The sequence below is a fragment of the Nerophis ophidion genome, linkage group LG09 (assembly GCF_033978795.1).
Source record: "Nerophis ophidion isolate RoL-2023_Sa linkage group LG09, RoL_Noph_v1.0, whole genome shotgun sequence".
Classification (NCBI taxonomy): Eukaryota; Metazoa; Chordata; class Actinopteri; order Syngnathiformes; family Syngnathidae; genus Nerophis; species Nerophis ophidion.
This window is the reverse complement of record NC_084619.1, coordinates 10,437,880-10,456,423: the sequence shown is the minus strand read 5'-3', so window position 1 is coordinate 10,456,423 and position 18,544 is coordinate 10,437,880. Positions and strand designations below refer to the sequence as shown.

The following is an 18,544-nucleotide window of genomic DNA, read 5'->3' as shown; positions in this document are numbered from 1 at the left end:
CAAAAAGTTCTATTTTGGTTTCATTTGACCACATGACATTCTCCCAATCCTCTGCTGTATCATCCATGTATCCATTTTGGTATAAACTCACCTCGTCGTGTTTGGAGGAAGAAAAATACTGAGTTGCATCCCAAGAACACCACACCTACTGTGAAGCATGGGGGTGGAAACATCATGCTTTGGGGCAGTTTTTCTGCTAAGGGGACAGGACGATTGATCCGTGTTAAGGAAAGAATGAATGGGGCCATGTATCGTGAGATTTTGAACCAAAACAGCTTTGAATGGTTGACCAAATACTTATTTTCCACCATAATTTACAAATAAATTCTTTAAAATTCCTGCAATGTGAATTCCTGTTTTTTTTTTTTCACATTCTGTCTCTCACAGTTGAAGTGTACCTATGATGAAAATTACAGACCTCTGTCATCATTTTAAGTGGGAAAACTTGCACAATCGGTGGCTGACTAAATACTTTTTTGCCCCACTGTATGTATTTGAACATCCTGCTATTTGACAAGTTCTCCCACTTAGAAACCATGGAGGGGTCTGAAATGTTCACGGAAGGTGCATGTCCACTGTATGAGGGATAACCTAAAAAGAAAAATGCAGAAATCACAATCTATGATTTTTTAACCATTTATTTTTGTGATAGAGCTGAAAATAAGTATTTGAACACCAACATTAATATTGGGTAGAGTAGCCTTTGTTTGCAATTACAGAGATCAAACGTTTCCTGTAGTTCTTCACCAGGTTTGCACAGACTGCAGGAGGGATTTTGGCCCACTCCTCCACACAGATCTTCTCTGGATCAGTCAGGTTTCTGGGCTGTCGCTGAGTAACACAGACTTCCAGCTCCTTACAAAGATTTTCAATTGGATTTAGGTCTGGAGACTGGCTAGGCCATTTCAGAACCTTGATATGGTTTTACGAAGCCACTTCTTGGTTTTCCTGGCTGTGTGCTTTGGGTCATATTCATGTTGGAAGATCAAGCCACGACTTATCTTCAATGATCTGAGGGAAGGCGGTTTTTGGCCAAAATCTCACAATACATGGCTGCAGTCATCCTCTCCTTAATACAGTTCAGTCGTCTTGTCCCATGAGCAGGCAAACACCCCCAAAGCATGATGCTACCACCCCCATGCTTCACAGTAGGGATGGTGTTCTTGGGATGGTACACATCATTCTTCTTCCTCCAAACACGCATAGTGGAATTATGACCAAAAAGGTCAATTTTGGTCTCATCTGTCCACAAACCTTTCTCCCATGACTCCTCTGGATCATCCAAATGGTCTTTGGCAAACTTAAGATGGGCCTTAACATGTGCTGGTTTAAGCATGCATGATTTCAAACCATGACGGCTTAGTGTATTTACCAACAGTAACCATGGAAACAGTGGTCCCAGCTCTTTTCAGGTCATTGACCAAGTCCTGCCGTGTAGTCCTGGGCTGATTCCTCACCTTTCTTAGCATCATTGAGACCCTACGAGGTGATATCTTGCATGGGGCTCCACTCCGATTGAGATTGACCGTCATGTTTTGCTTCTTCCATTTTCTAATGATTACTCCAACAGTGGACCTTTATTCCCCAAGCTGTTTGGCAATTTCTCCGTAGCCCTTTCCATCCTTGTGGAGTCGTACAATCTTGTCTCTGGTGTCTTTGGACAGCTTTTTGCTCTTAGCCATGCTGAATGTTTGGGTCTTACTGATTGTATGGGGTGGACAGGTGTCTTTAAGCAGCTAACGACCTCACACAGGTGCCTCTGATTCAGGATAATACAGTGGAGTGGAGGAGGACTTTTAAAGGCGGACTAACAGGTCTTTGAGGGTCAGAATTCTAGCTGATAGGTGTTCAAATACTTATTTTCAGCTGTATCACACAAATAAATTGTTAAAAAAATCACGGATTGTGATTTCTGTATTTTTCTTTATAGGTTATCTCTCATACAGTGGACATGCACCTACCGTGAAAATTTCAGACCCCGCCATGATTTCTAAGTGGGAGAACTTGCAAAATAGCAGGGTGTTCAAATACGTATTTTCTTGACTGTATATAGCACTTTTCTCTAGTGACTCAAAGCGCTTTTACGCAGTGAAACCCAATATTTAAGTTACATATAAACCAGTGTGGGTGGCACTGAGAGCAGGTGGGTAAAGTGTCTTGCCCAAGGACACAACAGCAGTGACTAGGATGGCGTAAGCGGGGATCGAACCTGGAACTCTCAAGTTGCTGGCACGGCCACTCTACCAACCGAGCAATACCGCCCCCGTGCACCATTTCCACTGCCGAGTACCAACTTTACTCTGCAGTTTTCCCAACAATAGTACCACCCGAGACTGTGGAAAACCATGTTGATCAAAGGGATCAGCCAGAACAAGACATGCTTATAATATAAGTACAGTAACATCAGGGGAGTCAACTACTTTCCGTCATCTACAGTCCCCCTCTTGGCAACATTTTCCATACATTCAAAACACAATTTTACTGATATGCAGACGACACCCAGCTCTACCTCTCCATCAAAACCACCTCTTTGATGAACCCAAGGAGTGGTTCTCATCCAATTTCCTTCTACTCAACAGCAATAAAAACTAAATCTTACTTGTAGCTACCAAATCAGGTCCAGCCAAAACCAACAGCTTGTACATTACTCTCGGCAATTCCTACATCTCACCCTCCTCCCCAGTTAAGAGTCTGGGTGTTATCCTCCAGAGCAAACTCTCTTTTCAACCCCACACAAACATTACCAGGTCTGCTTACTTTCATCTATGCAATATAAATAATCGCCTTCACCCATCTATTACCCCACATTCTGATGCCATACTGGTTCATAGCCTTGTCACCTCTCACCTGTTCTGCAGCAACTCCACTGGCTGCCCATCAAACACTGTATCCAATTAAAATAATTATTTTCACTTTCAAAGCAATCCATAACCCTTTCCCGTCTTATCTTTCTGACCTGCTCCATGTCACCGTGCCCTTACGTTCCCTAAAATCCTCGTCTTCTGTCCAACTCACTGTCCCCTTAAATAGACTTCCCACCATGGGGTCCCGAGCTTTCAGCCGCTCAGCTTGGAACTCACTACCACCAGACCGTTGCCATATGGCCTCAATTTCCCTCTTCACATCAAGACTCAAAACATACCTATTCCTGACTGCTTATTCACTGTAAATTCTATCTCTTAGTTCAGGCGTGCCCACACTTTTTCTGCAGGCGAGCTACTTTTCAATTGACCAACTCGAGGGGATCTACCTCATTCATATATATCACTTATATCTATTTATTTATGAAAGAGACATTTTTGTAAACAAGTTAAATGTGTTTAATGATAATACAAGCATGTGTAACACATATAGATGTCTTTCTTTCACAAAGACAAGAATATAAGTTGGTGTATTACCTGATTCTGATGACTTGTATTGATTGGAATCAGACAGTAATGATGATAACGCCCACATTTTCAAATGGAGGAGAAAAAAAGTTGTCCTTTCTGTACAATACCACATGAAAGTGGTTGGTTTTTGGCATCTAATTCATCCAGCTTCCATACACTTTTTAAGAAAAACATTGGCGGCAAATTCCGTAGCTTGCTTGATTGACATTCACGGCACCCGAGGGTCTTGTGAGATGACGCTGGCTGCTGCCAGTTCATTATTATGAAAAAATGACAGAGAGGAAGGCGAGAAACACTTTTTATTTCAACAGACTTTCGCGCCGTCCCTTCCGTCAAAACTCTAAAGGCCGACTGCACATTTCCTATCTTCACAATAAAAGCCCTGCTTCATGCTGCCTGCGCTAACAAAATAAGAGTCTCGGAAAGCTGGCATGCACAAGCTATGTGCACGCCAGCTTTCTGAGGGATCGCTTGTGCACGCCAGTTTTCCGAGACTCTGTATTTAGTTAGCGCAGGCAGCATGAAGCAGGGCTTTTATTGTGAAGATAGGAAATGTGCAGTCGGCCTTTAGAGTTTTGACGGAAGGTACGGCGCGAGAGTCTGTGTTTCTCGCCTTCCTCTCGGTCATATTTTCATAATAATGATCTTGCAGCAGCCAGCGTCATCTCACAAGACCCTCCGGTACCGTGAATGTCATTTAAGTGACGTCTTGGTGAAGATTGATGATCACTAATTTTTAGGTCAATTTTTTTTTAAAGCCTGGCTGGAGATCGACTGACACACCCCCCGCGGTCGACTGGTAGCTCGCGATCGACGTAATGGGCACCCCTGGCTTAGTTGTTGTTTTTATCCAACTGATTTTATTATTTAGTTTTTGTCCTTGAGTGCCTAGAAAGGCACCTTAAAAGAATAATGTATTATTAACACTATTATTATTATATTGAGAGACAAATATTTATGCCGTGAGAGCAGAAATCCGCCACTACAAGCCCAGGGAGCGTGCATTACCACAGCATGCAGAAAAGCTCCAGAAGCCTGCACGGCAACCTTTATCACTATTATTAACTCGAAGAAAACACAGCCCACTTCTGACATTTGGCAAAACTGAAACTTTACTTATTTCCCCAGGACATAACGCTACCACCATATAAAATGAAGATATAGAAAAATATTTTGTATTCAATTGAAGGCTCCATGCCACGCATACTTGCCAACCCTCCCGGATTTTCCGGGAGACTCCCGAAATTCAGCTCCTCTCCCGAAAACCTCCCGGGGCAAATTTTCTCCCGAAAATCTCCCGAAATTCAGGCGGAGCTGGAGGCCACGCCCCATCCAACTCCATGCAGACCTGACTCAATGTTGTGACCCTCTTAAACAGGACAATACTGCCATCTACTGTAAATAAAATAGAATGTAAATATATTCTACATTTTAATGCAGTCAAGGAACATGCATTAGGGAGTCTGTTCTGAAGCCCACAGTAAAGAGACGTAACTTCATCGTGTCGCCTGGTTATTGACTCCAACACAATATATCACACCGTCGACGAGCTAGATGAAGAAATACGCTTGCAAGTTCCAAAACGATTGGAAACGAGCATTTTAGTTTATCCAGGAGAGTTTGAAGGGGAAAGGCTATGTTGCCTGTAAATTTTGTAGAACAGACTTCTCCATTGAACACGGTGGCCGAACGGATATACTCAGTCATGAACGGTCGGCGAAGCACAAGGCGTCCGCATCGCTCACAAGCCAGTATTATGGCCCACCTCGCAAAATGGAGATACGATGGTGAACTTGGAAGCAACATCTCGTTCTCATTTGCGGATGTCTACAACAAATCCGTGAAGGATGGCAGAACAAAGGTTACTCAAATAGTGAAAAGTAAGTTGTTTTTTAGTACAAACAAGGTGACTCGGTAAAAACTCTGGGTATTATCTTCGACCCAACTCTCTCCTTTGGGTCACACATTTAAAAGCGTTACTAAAACGGCCTTCTTTCATCTCCGTAATATCGCTAAAATTCGCTCCATTCTGTCCACTAAAGACGCCGAGATCATTATCCATGCGTTTGTTACGTCTCGTCTCGATTACTGTAACGTATTATTTTCGGGTCTCCCCATGTCTAGCATTAAAAGATTACAGTTGGTACAAAATGTGGCTGCTAGACTTTTGACAAGAACAAGAAAGTTTGATCACATTACGCCTGTACTGGCTCACCTGCACTGGCTTCCTGTGCACTTAAGATGTGACTTTAAGGTTTTACTACTTACCTATAAAATACTACACGGTCTAGCTCCAGCCTATCTTGCCGATTGTATTGTACCATATGTCCCGGCAAGAAATCTGCGTTCAAAAGACTCCGGCTTATTAGTGATTCCTAGAGCTCAAAAAAAGTCTGCGGGCTATAGAGCGTTTTCCGTTCGGGCTCCAGTACTCTGGAATGCCCTCCCGGTAACAGTTCGAGATGCTACATCAGTAGAAGCATTTAAATCTCATCTTAAAACTCATCTGTATACTCTAGCCTTTAAATAGACCTCCTTTTTAGACCAGTTGATCTGCCGCTTCTTTTCTTTCTCCTATGTCCCCCCCTCCCTTGTGGAGGGGGTCCGGTCCGATGACCATGGATGAAGTACTGACTGTCTAGAGTCGAGACCCAGGATGGACCGCTCGTCGGGACCCAGGATGGACCGCTTGCCTGTATCGGTTGGGGACATCTCTACGCTGCTGATCCACTTGAGATGGTTTCCTGTGGACGGGACTCTCACTGCTGTCTTGGAGCCACTATGGATTTAACTTTCACAGTATCATGTTAGACCCGCTCGACATCCATTGCTTTCGGTCCCCTAGAGGGGGGGGTTGCCCACATCTGAGGTCCTCTCCAAGGTTTCTCATAGTCAGCATTGTCACTGGCGTCCCACTGAATGTGAATTCTCCCTGCCCACTGGGTGTGAGTTTTCCTTGCCCTTTTGTGGGTTCTTCCGAGGATGTTGTAGTCGTAATGATTTGTGCAGTCCTTTGAGACATTTGTGATTTGGGGCTATATAAATAAACATTGATTGATTGATTGATTGATTGATTGTATTGCAAAATAGTTGACTATACAGTATTGCTTATTTTTATATACTGAGAGGTTATAGAACACTGCTCTTCTTTTTTTAATGTATACTTACTTCTGCAGCCGATAATGCAATTGACAATTGGAAACAAATTGTCATAAAGGAGTGAATATAAAAAAATATGGGTTTAGTTTAGTTTTTATTTTCATCATGGTATCGAAATGGGAGAATGGGGAACATTTATAGTTAATATCTACTAGTGAAATTTTGGTATTGTGACGACCCTATTAGAGAGACATCCACAGTGGGTCTGGGTTGGTTTTTGCCTAATTCCGCACCTGTAGCGTGAGTGAAGAATGTGTAAAAAATGCACTACGGACCTGATAAGACCTAATGAGTCTGAAAGAAAAAGAGATGATACAGTAAAATGCTATCTGGTAGTTGTTTGAGTACCGTATTTTCTAGACCATAAGGCGCACTGCTGATGAGCGAGTCTATTCAGGTCTTTTTTCATATAGAAGGCGCACCGGACTACAAACCCCGTTTCCATATAAGTTAAGAAATTGTGTTAGATGTAAATATAAACGGACTACAATGATTTGCAAATCCTTTTCAACCCATAATCAGTTGAATGCACTACAAAGACAAGACATTTGATGTTCAAACTCATAAACTTTTATTTTTTTTTACAAATAATAATTAACTTAGAATTTCATGGCTGCAACACGTGCCAAAGTAGTTGGGAAAGGGCATGTTCACCACTTTGTTACATCAGCTTTTCTTTTAACAACACTCAATAAACGTTTGGGAACTGAGGAAACTAATTGTTGAAGCTTGGAGAGTGAAATTCTTTCCCATTCTTGTTTTATGTAGAGCTTCAGTCCGTCAACAGTCCGGGGTCTCCGCTGTCGTATGTTACGCTTTATAATGTGCCACACATTTTCGATGGGGGACAGGCCTGGACTGCAGGCGGGCCAGGAAAGTACCCGCACTCTTTTACTACAAAGCCACGCTGTCGTAACACTTGTCTTGCTGAAATAAGCAGGGGCGTCCATGATAACGTTGCTTGGATGACAACATATGTTGCTCCAAAACCTTTCAGCATTAATGGTGCCTTCACAGATGTGTAAGTTACCCATGCCTTGGGCACTAATACACCCCCATACCATCACAGATGCTGGCTTTTAAACTTTGCGACTATAACAATCCGAATGGTTTTTTTTCCTCTTTGTTCTGGAGGACACCACATCCTCTGTTTCCAAATATAATTTGAAATGTGGACTCGTCAGACCCCAGAACACCTTTCCACTTTGCATCAGTCCATCTTTGGTGAGCTCGGGCCCAGCCAAGCTGGCGGCGTTTCAGGATATTGTTGATAAATGGGTTTGGCTTTGCATAGTAGAGTTTTAACTTGCACTTATAGATGTAGCGACCAACTGTAGTTACTGACAGTGGTTTTATTCAGTGTTCCTGAGCCCATGTGGTGATATTCTTTACACACTGATGTCGGTTTTTGATGCGGTACTGCCTGAGGGATCAAACGACCGTAATATCATCGCTTTCGTGCAGTGATTTCTCCAGATTCTCTGAACTTTTTGATGATTTTACGGACCGTAGATGGTAAAATCCCTACATTCCTTGCAATAGCTCGTTGAGAAATGTTGTTCTAAAACTGTTCGACAATTTGCTTACAAAGTGGTGACCCTCACCCCATCCTTGTTTGTGAATTACTTAACATTTCATGGAAGCTGCTTTTATACCCAATCATTGCACCCACCTGTTCCCAATTAGCCTGCACACCTGTGGGATGTTCCATATAAGTGTTTGATGAGCATTACTCATCAGTATTGATTCCCACCTTTCCCAACTTCTTTGTCACGTGTTGCTGGCATCAAATTCTAAAGTTAATGATTATATGAAAAAAAAAAAAAAGGTTTATCAGTTTGAACATCAAATATGTTGTCTTTGTAGCATATTCAACAGAATATGGGTTGAAAATGATTTGCAAATCATTGTATTCCGTTTATATTTACATCTAACACAATTTCCCAACTCATATGGAAATGGGGTTTGTAGAAATGGCAACTGCAGAGGGTGAATACCTCATAACAAGAATATAATGAAAAAGAAGCTTATCATCATAGCCTACAGTGCGGGCGTGCGCAAATTTTTAGGACTTATGCAGATCTTAAATACACATCAGCAGGTACCGGAAGGTAAGAAAAGTTGGTTTTGCATAATATTGTGAGCCAAAACGCTAGATAATATGTCTGCTAATGGGTGGCATTTTGCTGTCCTTACACCATAGTAATACTTGTATCTCTGACTACTGTAGCCGCAATGGGCCAACAATCCATCAAGCGGTGCGGTTACAAAGTCATATTAACACTTTTTGATGGGTTTTTGAGTGTGGTGTGTAATGGTTTTTCTTTTCAATGTAACAATTAAAGCAGGGGTGCCCACACTTTTTCTGCAGGCGAGCTACTTTTCAATTGACCAACTCGAGGGGATCTACCTCATTTATATATATCATTTATATTTATTTATTTATGAAAGAGACATTTTTGTAAACAAGTTAAATGTGTTTAATGATAATACAAGCATGTGTAACACATATAGATGTCTTTCTTTCACAAAGACAAGAATATAAGTTGGTGTATTACCTGATTCTGATGACTTGCATTGATTGGAATCAGACAGTAATGATGATAACGCCCACATTTTCAAATGGAGGAGAAAAAAAGTTGTCCTTTCTGTACAATACCACATGAAAGTGGTTGGTTTTTGGCATCTAATTCATCCAGCTTCCATACACTTTAAAAGAAAAACATTGGCGGCAAATTCCGTAGCTTGCTGGATTGACATTCACGGCACCCGAGGGTCTTGTGAGATGACGCTGGCTGCTGCCGCCAGTTCAATATTATGAAAAAATGACAGAGAGGAAGGCGCGAAACACTTTTTTTTTTCAACAGACTTTCGCGCCGTCCCTTCCGTCAAAACTCTAAAGGCCAACTGCACATTTCCTATCTTCACAATAAAAGCCCTGCTTCATGCTGCCTGCGCTAACAAAATAAGAGTCTCGGAAAGTTGCGTGCACATCACTTGTGCACGCCAGTTTTCCGAGACTCTGTATTTAGTTAGCGCAGGCAGCATGAAGCAGGGCTTTTATTGTGAAGATAGGAAATGTGCAGTCGGCCTTTAGAGTTTTGACGGAAGGTACGGCGCGAGAGTCTGTTGAAATAAAAAGTGTTTCTCGCCTTCCTCTCGGTCATATTTTAATAATAATGATCTTGCAGCAGCCAGCGTCATCTCACAAGACCCTCCGGTACCGTGAATGTCATTTAAGTGACGTCTTGGTGAAGATTGATGATCACTAATTTTTAGGTCTATTTTTTTTAAAAAGCCTGGCTGGAGATCGACTGACACACCCCCCGCGGTCGACTGGTAGCTCGCGATCGACGTAATGGGCACCCCTGACTTAAAGTTTTGGTGTTGTTTAGTGAAGTGAAGTGAATTATATTTACATAGCGCTTTTCTATATTGACTCAAAGCGCTTTTACATAGTGAAACCCAATATCTAAGTTACATTTAAACCAGTGTTGATGGCACTGGGAGAATGTAGGTAAAGTGTCTTACTAAAAGACACAACGGCAGTGACTGATGGCAGAAGCGGGGGTCGAACCTAGAACCCTCGAGTTGCTGGCACGGCCACTCTACCAACCGAGTTATACCGCCCCTGTTTACCTGCGTCATATTGCATAACCACATATCTCTTATGTGTGATAACAATCTACTGGTCACACTTATCATTACACCATGTACCAAATAAAATTGCTTCTAGGTCGGTAAGCAGAACCAGAACTATTCCGTACATTAGACGCACCAGGTTATGAGGCGCACTGTCGATTTTTGAGAAAATGAAAGGACTTGCGCCTTGTAATTCGGAAAATACAGTACCCTGCAGCTATCCCTGGACAGTCTCACTCCTTATTGCTTCGGTCACACGCAGGATTCTCACCTGAATTAGGTAAATATACAACCTTGCCTATTTTACTACACATTTTCACCTTTATTGAAGTACAAACCCCGTTTCCATAAGAGTTTGGAAATTGTGTTAGAGGTAAACAAACAGAATACAATGATTTGCAAATCATTTTCAACCCATATTCAGTTGAATATGCTACAAAGACAACATATTTGATGTTAAAAATAATAAACATTTTTTTTTGTTGAAAATAATCATTAACTTTAAAATTTGATGCCAGCAACAGGTGACAAAGACGTTGGGAAAGGTGCAAATAAATACTGATTAAGTTGAGGAATGCTCATCAAACACTTATTTGGAACATCCCACAGGTGTGCAGGCTAATTGGGAACAGGTGGGTGCCATGATTGGGTATAAAAGCAGCTTCCATGAAATGCTAAGTAATTCACAAACAAGGATGGGGTGAGGGTCACCACTTTGTAAGCAAATGGTCGAAAAGATTTAGAACAACATTTCTCAACGAGCTATTGCAAGGAATTTAGGGATTTTACCATCTACGGTCCGTAAAATCATCAAAAGGTTCAGAGACTGGAGAATCACTGCACATAAGCGATGATACTACGGTCGTTTGATCCCTCAGGCGGTACATCATCCAAAACTGACATCAGTGTGTAAAGGATATCACCACATGGGCTCAGGAACACTTCCTAAAACCACTGTCAGTAACTAAAGTTGGTCGCTACATCTGTAAGTGCAAGTTAAAACTCTACTATGCAAAGCGAAAGCCATCTATCAACAACACCCAAGAACGCCCCAGGCTTCGCTGGGCCCGAGCTCATCTAAGATGGACTGATGCAAAGTGTAAAAGTGTTCTGTTGTCTGACGAGTCCACATTTCAAATTATATTTGGAAACTGTGGCCGTGGTGTCCTCCGTAACAAAGAGGAAAATAACCATCCGGATTGTTATAGGCGCAAAGTTCAAAAGCCAGCATCTGTGATGGTATGGGGGTGTATTAGTGCCCAAGGCATGGGTAACTTACACATCTGTGAAGGCACCATTAATGCTGAAAGGTCCATACAGGTTTTGGAGCAACATATGTTGTCATCCAAGCAACGTTATCATGGACGCCCCTGCTTATTTCAGCAAAACAATGCCAAGCCACGTGTTACAACAGCGTGGCTTCGTAGTAAAAGAGTGCGGGTACTTTCCTGGCCCGCCTGAAGTCCAGACCTGTCTCCCATCGAAAATGTGTGGCACATTATGAAGCGTAAAATACGACAGCGGAGACCCCGGACTGTTGTACGACTGAAGTTCCAAACAACGTTACCAAATAAGCATTGTCTTGCTTTTTTCAGCAAGACAATGCCTAGCCACGCGTTACAACAGCGTGGCTTCATAGTAAAAGAGTGTGGGTACTAGACTGGCCTGCCTGTAGTACAGACCTGTCTCCCATCGAAAATGTGTGGTGCATTATGAAGCGTAAAATACGACAACAAGACCCCGGACTGTCGAACAACTTAAGCTGTACACCAAGCAAAAATGGTAAAGAATTCCACTTTCAAAGTTTGAAACAATTAGTTTCCTCAGTTCCCAAACGTTTATTGAATGTTGTTAAAAGAAAATGTGGTGAACATGCCCTTTCCCAACTACTTTGGCACATGTTGCAGCCATGAAATTCTACGTTAATTATTATTTGCAAAAAAAAAATAAAGTTTATGAGTTTGATTATCAAATATCTTGTCTTTGTAGTGCATTCAATTGAATATGGGTTGAAAAGCATTTTCAAATGATTGTATTCCCTTTATATTTACATCTAACACAATAGGTCTCTGCTTTTTGCAGATGATGTGGTCCTGATGGCTTCATCTGACCGGGATCTTCAGCTCTCACTGGATCGGTTCGCAGCCGAGTGTGAAGCGACCGGAATGAGAATCAGCACCTCCAAGTCCGAGTCCATGGTTGTCGCCCGGAAAAGGGTGGAATGCCATCTCCGGGTTGGGGAGGAGACCCTGCCCCAAGTGGAGGAGTTCAAGTACCTAGGAGTCTTATTCACGAGTGGGGGAAGAGTGGATCGTGAGATCGACAGGCGGATCGGTGCGGCGTCTTCAGTAATGCGGACGTTGTATCGATCCGTTGTGGTGAAGAAGGAGCTGAGCCGGAAGGCAAAGCTCTCAATTTACCGGTCGATCTACGTTCCCATCCTCACCTATGGTCCTGAGCTTTGGGTCATGACCGAAAGGATAAGATCACGGGTACAAGCGGCCGAAATGAGTTTCCTCCGCCGTGTGGCGGGGCTCTCCCTTAGAGATAGGGTGAGAAGCTCTGCCATCCGGGAGGAACTCAAAGTAAAGCCGCTGCTCCTTCACATCGAGAGGAGCCAGATGAGGTGGTTCGGGCATCTGGTGAGGATGCCACCCGAACGCCTCCCTAGGGAGGTGTTTAGGGCATGTCCAACCGGTAGGAGGCCACGGGGAAGACCCAGGACACGTTGGGAAGACTATGTCTCCCGGCTGGCCTGGGAACGCCTCGGGATCCCCCGGGAAGCGCTAGACGAAGTGGCTGGGGAGAGTGAAGTCTGGGTTTCCCTGCTTAGGCTGTTGCCCCCGCGACCCGACCTCGGATAAGCGGAAGAAGATGGATGGATGGACAATTTCCCAACTCATATGGAAACGGGGTTTGTATTACTTGACCTCCTAGGCCACGAGCCAATTACCAAGTGTACAAGCCACATATTCAAAGTGAGGTAGAGTAGAAAAAACACTTGCAATGCAAAATATTTTTGAAGTAATACTTGGTGTAAAACGTCTGCTTGAGCCTTTTTGGAAACAATCAATACATAGCAAAAAAAAGGAGGATGCACCAAACAAAACATAAAAAGGGAACATGCACAAGGACGGATGAGTTTGTGTGTGTTTGTATTGACTAAAAGCATCGGTGTGTGCCACTAACAGCTGGTTTAAAAGGACAAATACCGCAGGTATCAGACCATGGGAAGCGTCTACTACTCCACTCACAAGGGCGGTGTGGGCTCTACCACGTCACAGGAAGGGTGGGCTTGGACCATCCACACACCCACCTGCAGCAGTCGCCAGACAGCGAATAGGGGGACTGGGGTTCAGTTTTCCCTGACAAAGGAGATGGGCAGCGGTCCAGGTCGCTGTCCTCATCCATGTAGCACAGGGGGGCCAGATCAGCGGCGGTCTTATCCGCCGTGCTCGTCGCCCGTGGAGACCGGGTGCACCGGTTCCCCGCCAGCACCTCGTCCGGCAGTAGCTCCTCGGGCGCAAACTCCAACTCGCTGCCTTCCAAGATGGCGCTGGAGGACTTGTTGACGCGATGGTGAGAAACGTAGCCGTCCAGCTCGGAACACTGCAGGCTAGCCGAGGTGGAGGATCGGGAGAATGGGAGGAGCAGACGGAGGAAGTTGGAGCTTGGAGGGTGATGGGGTTGTTGAGGGGGCGGAGGAAGGGGAGGAGCATGAAGGACGGGTGTAGGTTGGTGGTTATTAAGGGGGAGGCCCAACATGTATTTGTAGTTGTTGGTAAAAGAGGGGACCAGGTGGGGCTGTGTTAAGATGTCCGTGCTCTGTGTTCCTTTTATTAGAGCGTCCGCCGCCCTCGGATCGGAGTCCCCAGGCTGGGCGGGCGTGGGCTTCAGCTCCAGCTCCCCCTCGGAGCAGGTGCGATCGATAAAGTGTAGACCACGATACAGGCTGTCCACACGCTGGCCCACGTCATTGAGCGACACCGAGAAGCGCAGCGAACCGTAAGGGCGAATGTTGACCGAGGTTGGGCGCAGAAGTGAGAGCCAGTCTCGTTGCTTGGGGGCGGGCGGAGAGTCTGTGCAGACGGTGGTCACTGTGACAGCTCCAGAACCTTCAGAGTTTTTACCGTTAGGGGCCAAGAGAACAACGGTGGTCTGCTTCTGGCACTCTTGATCGGGACTGCTGGCGTGTGCGTATGAGTGTATGTTTATAATGGAAGAGGACAGAGGGGTGACGGACAGCAGGAAGCGGCGGCGGGAAAGGACAAAAAAGGCGAGGAAAGAAAAAGTGGACATTTGAGACAGAGAGAACAAAAGGTATCGGGGAAATGACACTGAAATATGTCACATTCCATGACCCATTTTAATCCCCCCAAAAATCTATTGTATCGCACTATGCTCACACAGTAACAAGTCCGCACTGTGCATCTGTTCTAGTGTTCTTAAGTCATACTTGCCAACCCTCCCGGATTTTCCGGGAGACTCCCGAAATTCAGCGTCTCTCCCGAAAACCTCCCGGAAGAAATTTCCTCCCGAAAACCCCCCGAAATTCAGCAGAGCTGGAGGACACGTCCCCTCCAGCTCCATGCGGACAGCCTGTTTTCACGTCCGCGTTCCCACTATATAAACATCTTGCCTGCCCGATCACGTTACAACATCTACGGATTTTAATAAAAAAACTGCACACCCAAGGAGACGAACCAGAAGAACGAGGAAGTTACAGCCATGACGACGCCGTCTGTAATAGAGTGATTCTATGTTGTCTGTCGCCATCTCCTGGTGAATGTTGGCGATAGCGTTATGGGGTTGCTTTTTGATTGGCCAATGATTTATGTGGTGTTGCGCACCTGACGGCAAGTGACTCTCGCCAGTACGCAAATGGCAGAACAAAGGTTACTGAAATAGTGAAAGGTAAGCAGGGTTTCCCGCACATTCATTTATTTGTGGCGGCCCGCCACTAAAGAGTTACGGCCGCCACAAATAAGAACTAAAAAAAAAAAAACATTTATTTTTAAATTTTTTAGTTTTTTGACTTGCTCGACGGCTCATAAAAGCAATGGGACTCTGTCTGTGAATGGAGCTTGTAGTTACATATTATATAAATATGTAATAGAGATGCGCGGATAGGAAATTATATCATCCGCAACCGCATCACTAAAGTCGTCATCCACCCGAACCAACATTTTATCAGGACCGCAACCGCCCGCCACCCGCACGTTGTTATATATCCGAAGTCGGCGACCTTTACCACTAAAAGAGCTAATTTGACCCGTGTCACAAAGTAAAGAAGGCAATGGGAGCCGCTAACGTTCTCGCGAATATCCGATGGTGCTCATTCAGATAACGTGAATAAGGGCGTGCTGTGAAGCCGTTGCCTTTGACACCTTCAACAACATGTAGGAACTGTTTGCCTGTCCAGCAACATGCTGTATGCAGCTGCCGCAAACACATGTACAAGATTGAAGGGCATACTGGGTGATACAGAGTACATTAATGGTTGTGATATAAACAATTTTAACACTCTAATATGCGCCACGCTGTGAAGCCACACTAAACAAGAATGACAAACACATTTCGGGAGAACATCCTCACAGTAACACAACATAAACGCAACACAACAAATAGCCAGAATCCTTTGCATCCATGACACTACCTGAATATATTTTACACCCCCGCACCCGGGGTGGCGGGGTTTGCTGCTAGTGGGGTGTATAATATAGTCGGGGTGTATAATATAGTCAGGTTGTATCATGGATGCAAACGATTCTGGGTATTTGTTGTGTTGCGTTTATGTTGTGTTACTGTGAGGATGTTCTCCCGAAATGTGTTTGTCATTCTTGTTTGGTATGGCTTCACAGCGTGGCGCATATTAGAGTGTTAAAATTGTTTATATCACAACCATTAGTGTACTCTGTATAACCCAGTATGCCTTGCAGTCGTGTGCGTGTGGCAGTGGAAGCCACACACAAAGTATTGCTGGACTTGCAAGTAAAATTGTACATGTTGTAGAAGGCATCAAAGGCAAAGGCTTCATTGCACGCCCTAATACTTATTAAATGGGTGACTGCCAGCAGACATTCTTGAGAATGTTTACGTCAACTAATGTCTTCTTCGCTTTGTGACACGGGTCCAAAATGGCTCTTTGAACGGTAAAGGTTACCGATCTCTGAACCATAAATGGTTCAACCGCCACCCGCCCGAATTTATTTAAAATCAATTTTTTCGTCATGTCACCCGCCCGACCCGCAGTTTATCCGCGGACTCTGCGGATGAGACCGCAAACCGCGCATCTTTAATATGTAAATAATATATAAATATGTATATAAATATGTTTATAAAGTGTTGTAATTTTATTCCAACTCCGCGTTCTTCTTGGTCATCGCCCGACCACACCACCACAAATAGATGCCTGACCTGTGGGAAACACTGGTAAGTGTTTTTTTTAGTAACCAGCAAGCGCAGTACAGTTAGTAACAACTGTGTTTTTATTACTGTGTATTTGATAGGTGCCGTCTGAATTTCAACCATTTATTTTATTTATAATAAAATAAATATATATAGCTAAAAGTCACTGAAAGTCAAGTATTTCATACATATATATATATAAATATATATGAAATATATATGAAATACTCGAATTGGTGAATTGTAGATATAAATATACTCCTCCCCTCTTAACCACAGCCCTCCCTAACCACGCCCCCAACCACGCCTCCGCTCCACCCCCAACCACGCCCCCCAACCCCCACATCCCGAAATCAGAGGTCTCAAGGTTGGCAAATATGTCTTAAGTATGACACAATTAGAGTTAAAAATGTCAAGACTGTACCTGCAGATGTCCTGGCTGGAGGGGGAGACAGACGTTCTTGAGAAGCTACATGGAGCGTTCACGGAGGTCGGACTTCCCGCCTGAAACCAACAAGATTACAAAAATCACTTAAAATGCAACATAAAGTATCTCTTAAGAGTACATGTTATCACATGTTCGCAAAATGAAACGTGTACATACTTTAGAGTAGTCTGTGTACTACTTGTGTCGTGGTATAGGTTTACTATTCACAGAAAATGACTGCACACAACCAATTATTGTCTAATTACCATAACTGGCAGTGCAACTGAGTAGCAAAATAATTGAGTCTTGTAAAGTTAAAGTAAATTTAAAGTACCAATGATTGTCACACACACACTTTTGGTGTGGCAAAATTATTCTCGGCATTTGACCCATCACTTACCATGAATTGATTAACGTGGACCCCGACTTAAACAAGTTGAAAAACTTATTCGGGTGTTACCATTTAGTGGTCAATTGTACGGAATATGTACTGTACTGTGCAATCTACTAATAAAAGTATCAATCAATCAATCAATCAATCAATCAATCACCCCCTGGGAGGTGAGGGGAGCAGTGGGCAGAATCATTTTTGGTGATTTAACCCCTAATTCCAACCCTTGATGCTGAGTCCCATTTTATAGTCTTTGGTATGACTCGGCCGGGGTTTGAACTCACAACCTACCGATCTCAGGGCGGACACTCTAACCACTATACCATGGGTGTCAAACTTTGGCACTTTCACTTGGCCCTTGAGGCAATATCAAATTAACATTAGAGCTTCCCCGCCGCTGTAACACTGCATTCACCGCTAACAATCATACTTGCCAACCCTCTCGATTTTCCCGGGAGACTCCCAAAGTTCAGTGCCCCTCCCGAATTTCATCCCGGACAACAATATTTGGGGTGGGCTTTAAAGGCACTGCACGTCCGCTTTTTCTCCATACAAACAGCCCAGTCACATAATATATGCGGCTTATACACACACACAAGTGAATGCAAGGCATACTTGGTCAACAGCCATACAGGTCACACGGAGGGTGGCTGTATAAATAACTTTAACACTGTTACAAATATGCGCCACACTGTGAACCCACACCAAACAAGAATGACACATTTTGGGAGAACATCCACACCGTAACACAACATAAACACAACAGAACAAATACCCAGGACGCCTTGTAGCACTAACTCTTCCGGGACGCTACAATATACAACCCCCCCGCTATCACCAAACCCCGTCCACCTCGACCCCACCGCCGAAAAGAGGCATTCAATTTTTATTTAAATTTCCATACAAACAGCGTGCCGGCCCAGTCACATAATGTATGCGGCTTATACACACACACACAAGTGAATGCAAGGCATACCTGGTCAACAGCCATACAGGTCACACGGAGGGTGGCTGTATAAATAACTTTAACACTGTTACAAATATGCGCCACACTGTGAACCCACACCAAACAAGAATGACACATTTCGGGAGAACATCCGCACCGTAACACAACATAAACACAAC

General features: G+C 43.9%; 1 protein-coding gene across 6 annotated transcripts in view; it reads right to left on the bottom strand.

Moving 5' to 3' along the window:
- The window catches only part of marchf8 (membrane-associated ring finger (C3HC4) 8), a 309,683-nt gene that overhangs the window by 52,954 nt on the left and 238,185 nt on the right, over positions 1-18,544 (bottom strand). For 4 of the 6 annotated variants that reach the window (XM_061910240.1, XM_061910242.1, XM_061910244.1 and 1 more), the window contains 2 exons: positions 17,026-17,105; positions 13,510-14,379 (listed from right to left, as the gene is read on the bottom strand). In XM_061910240.1, coding sequence (XP_061766224.1) covers positions 13,510-14,379; positions 17,026-17,105 — 950 coding nt within the window. The remainder of the gene's footprint in view (positions 1-13,509; positions 14,380-17,025; positions 17,106-18,544) is intronic. The other 2 variants (XM_061910241.1, XM_061910245.1) reach the window with 2 other exon arrangements.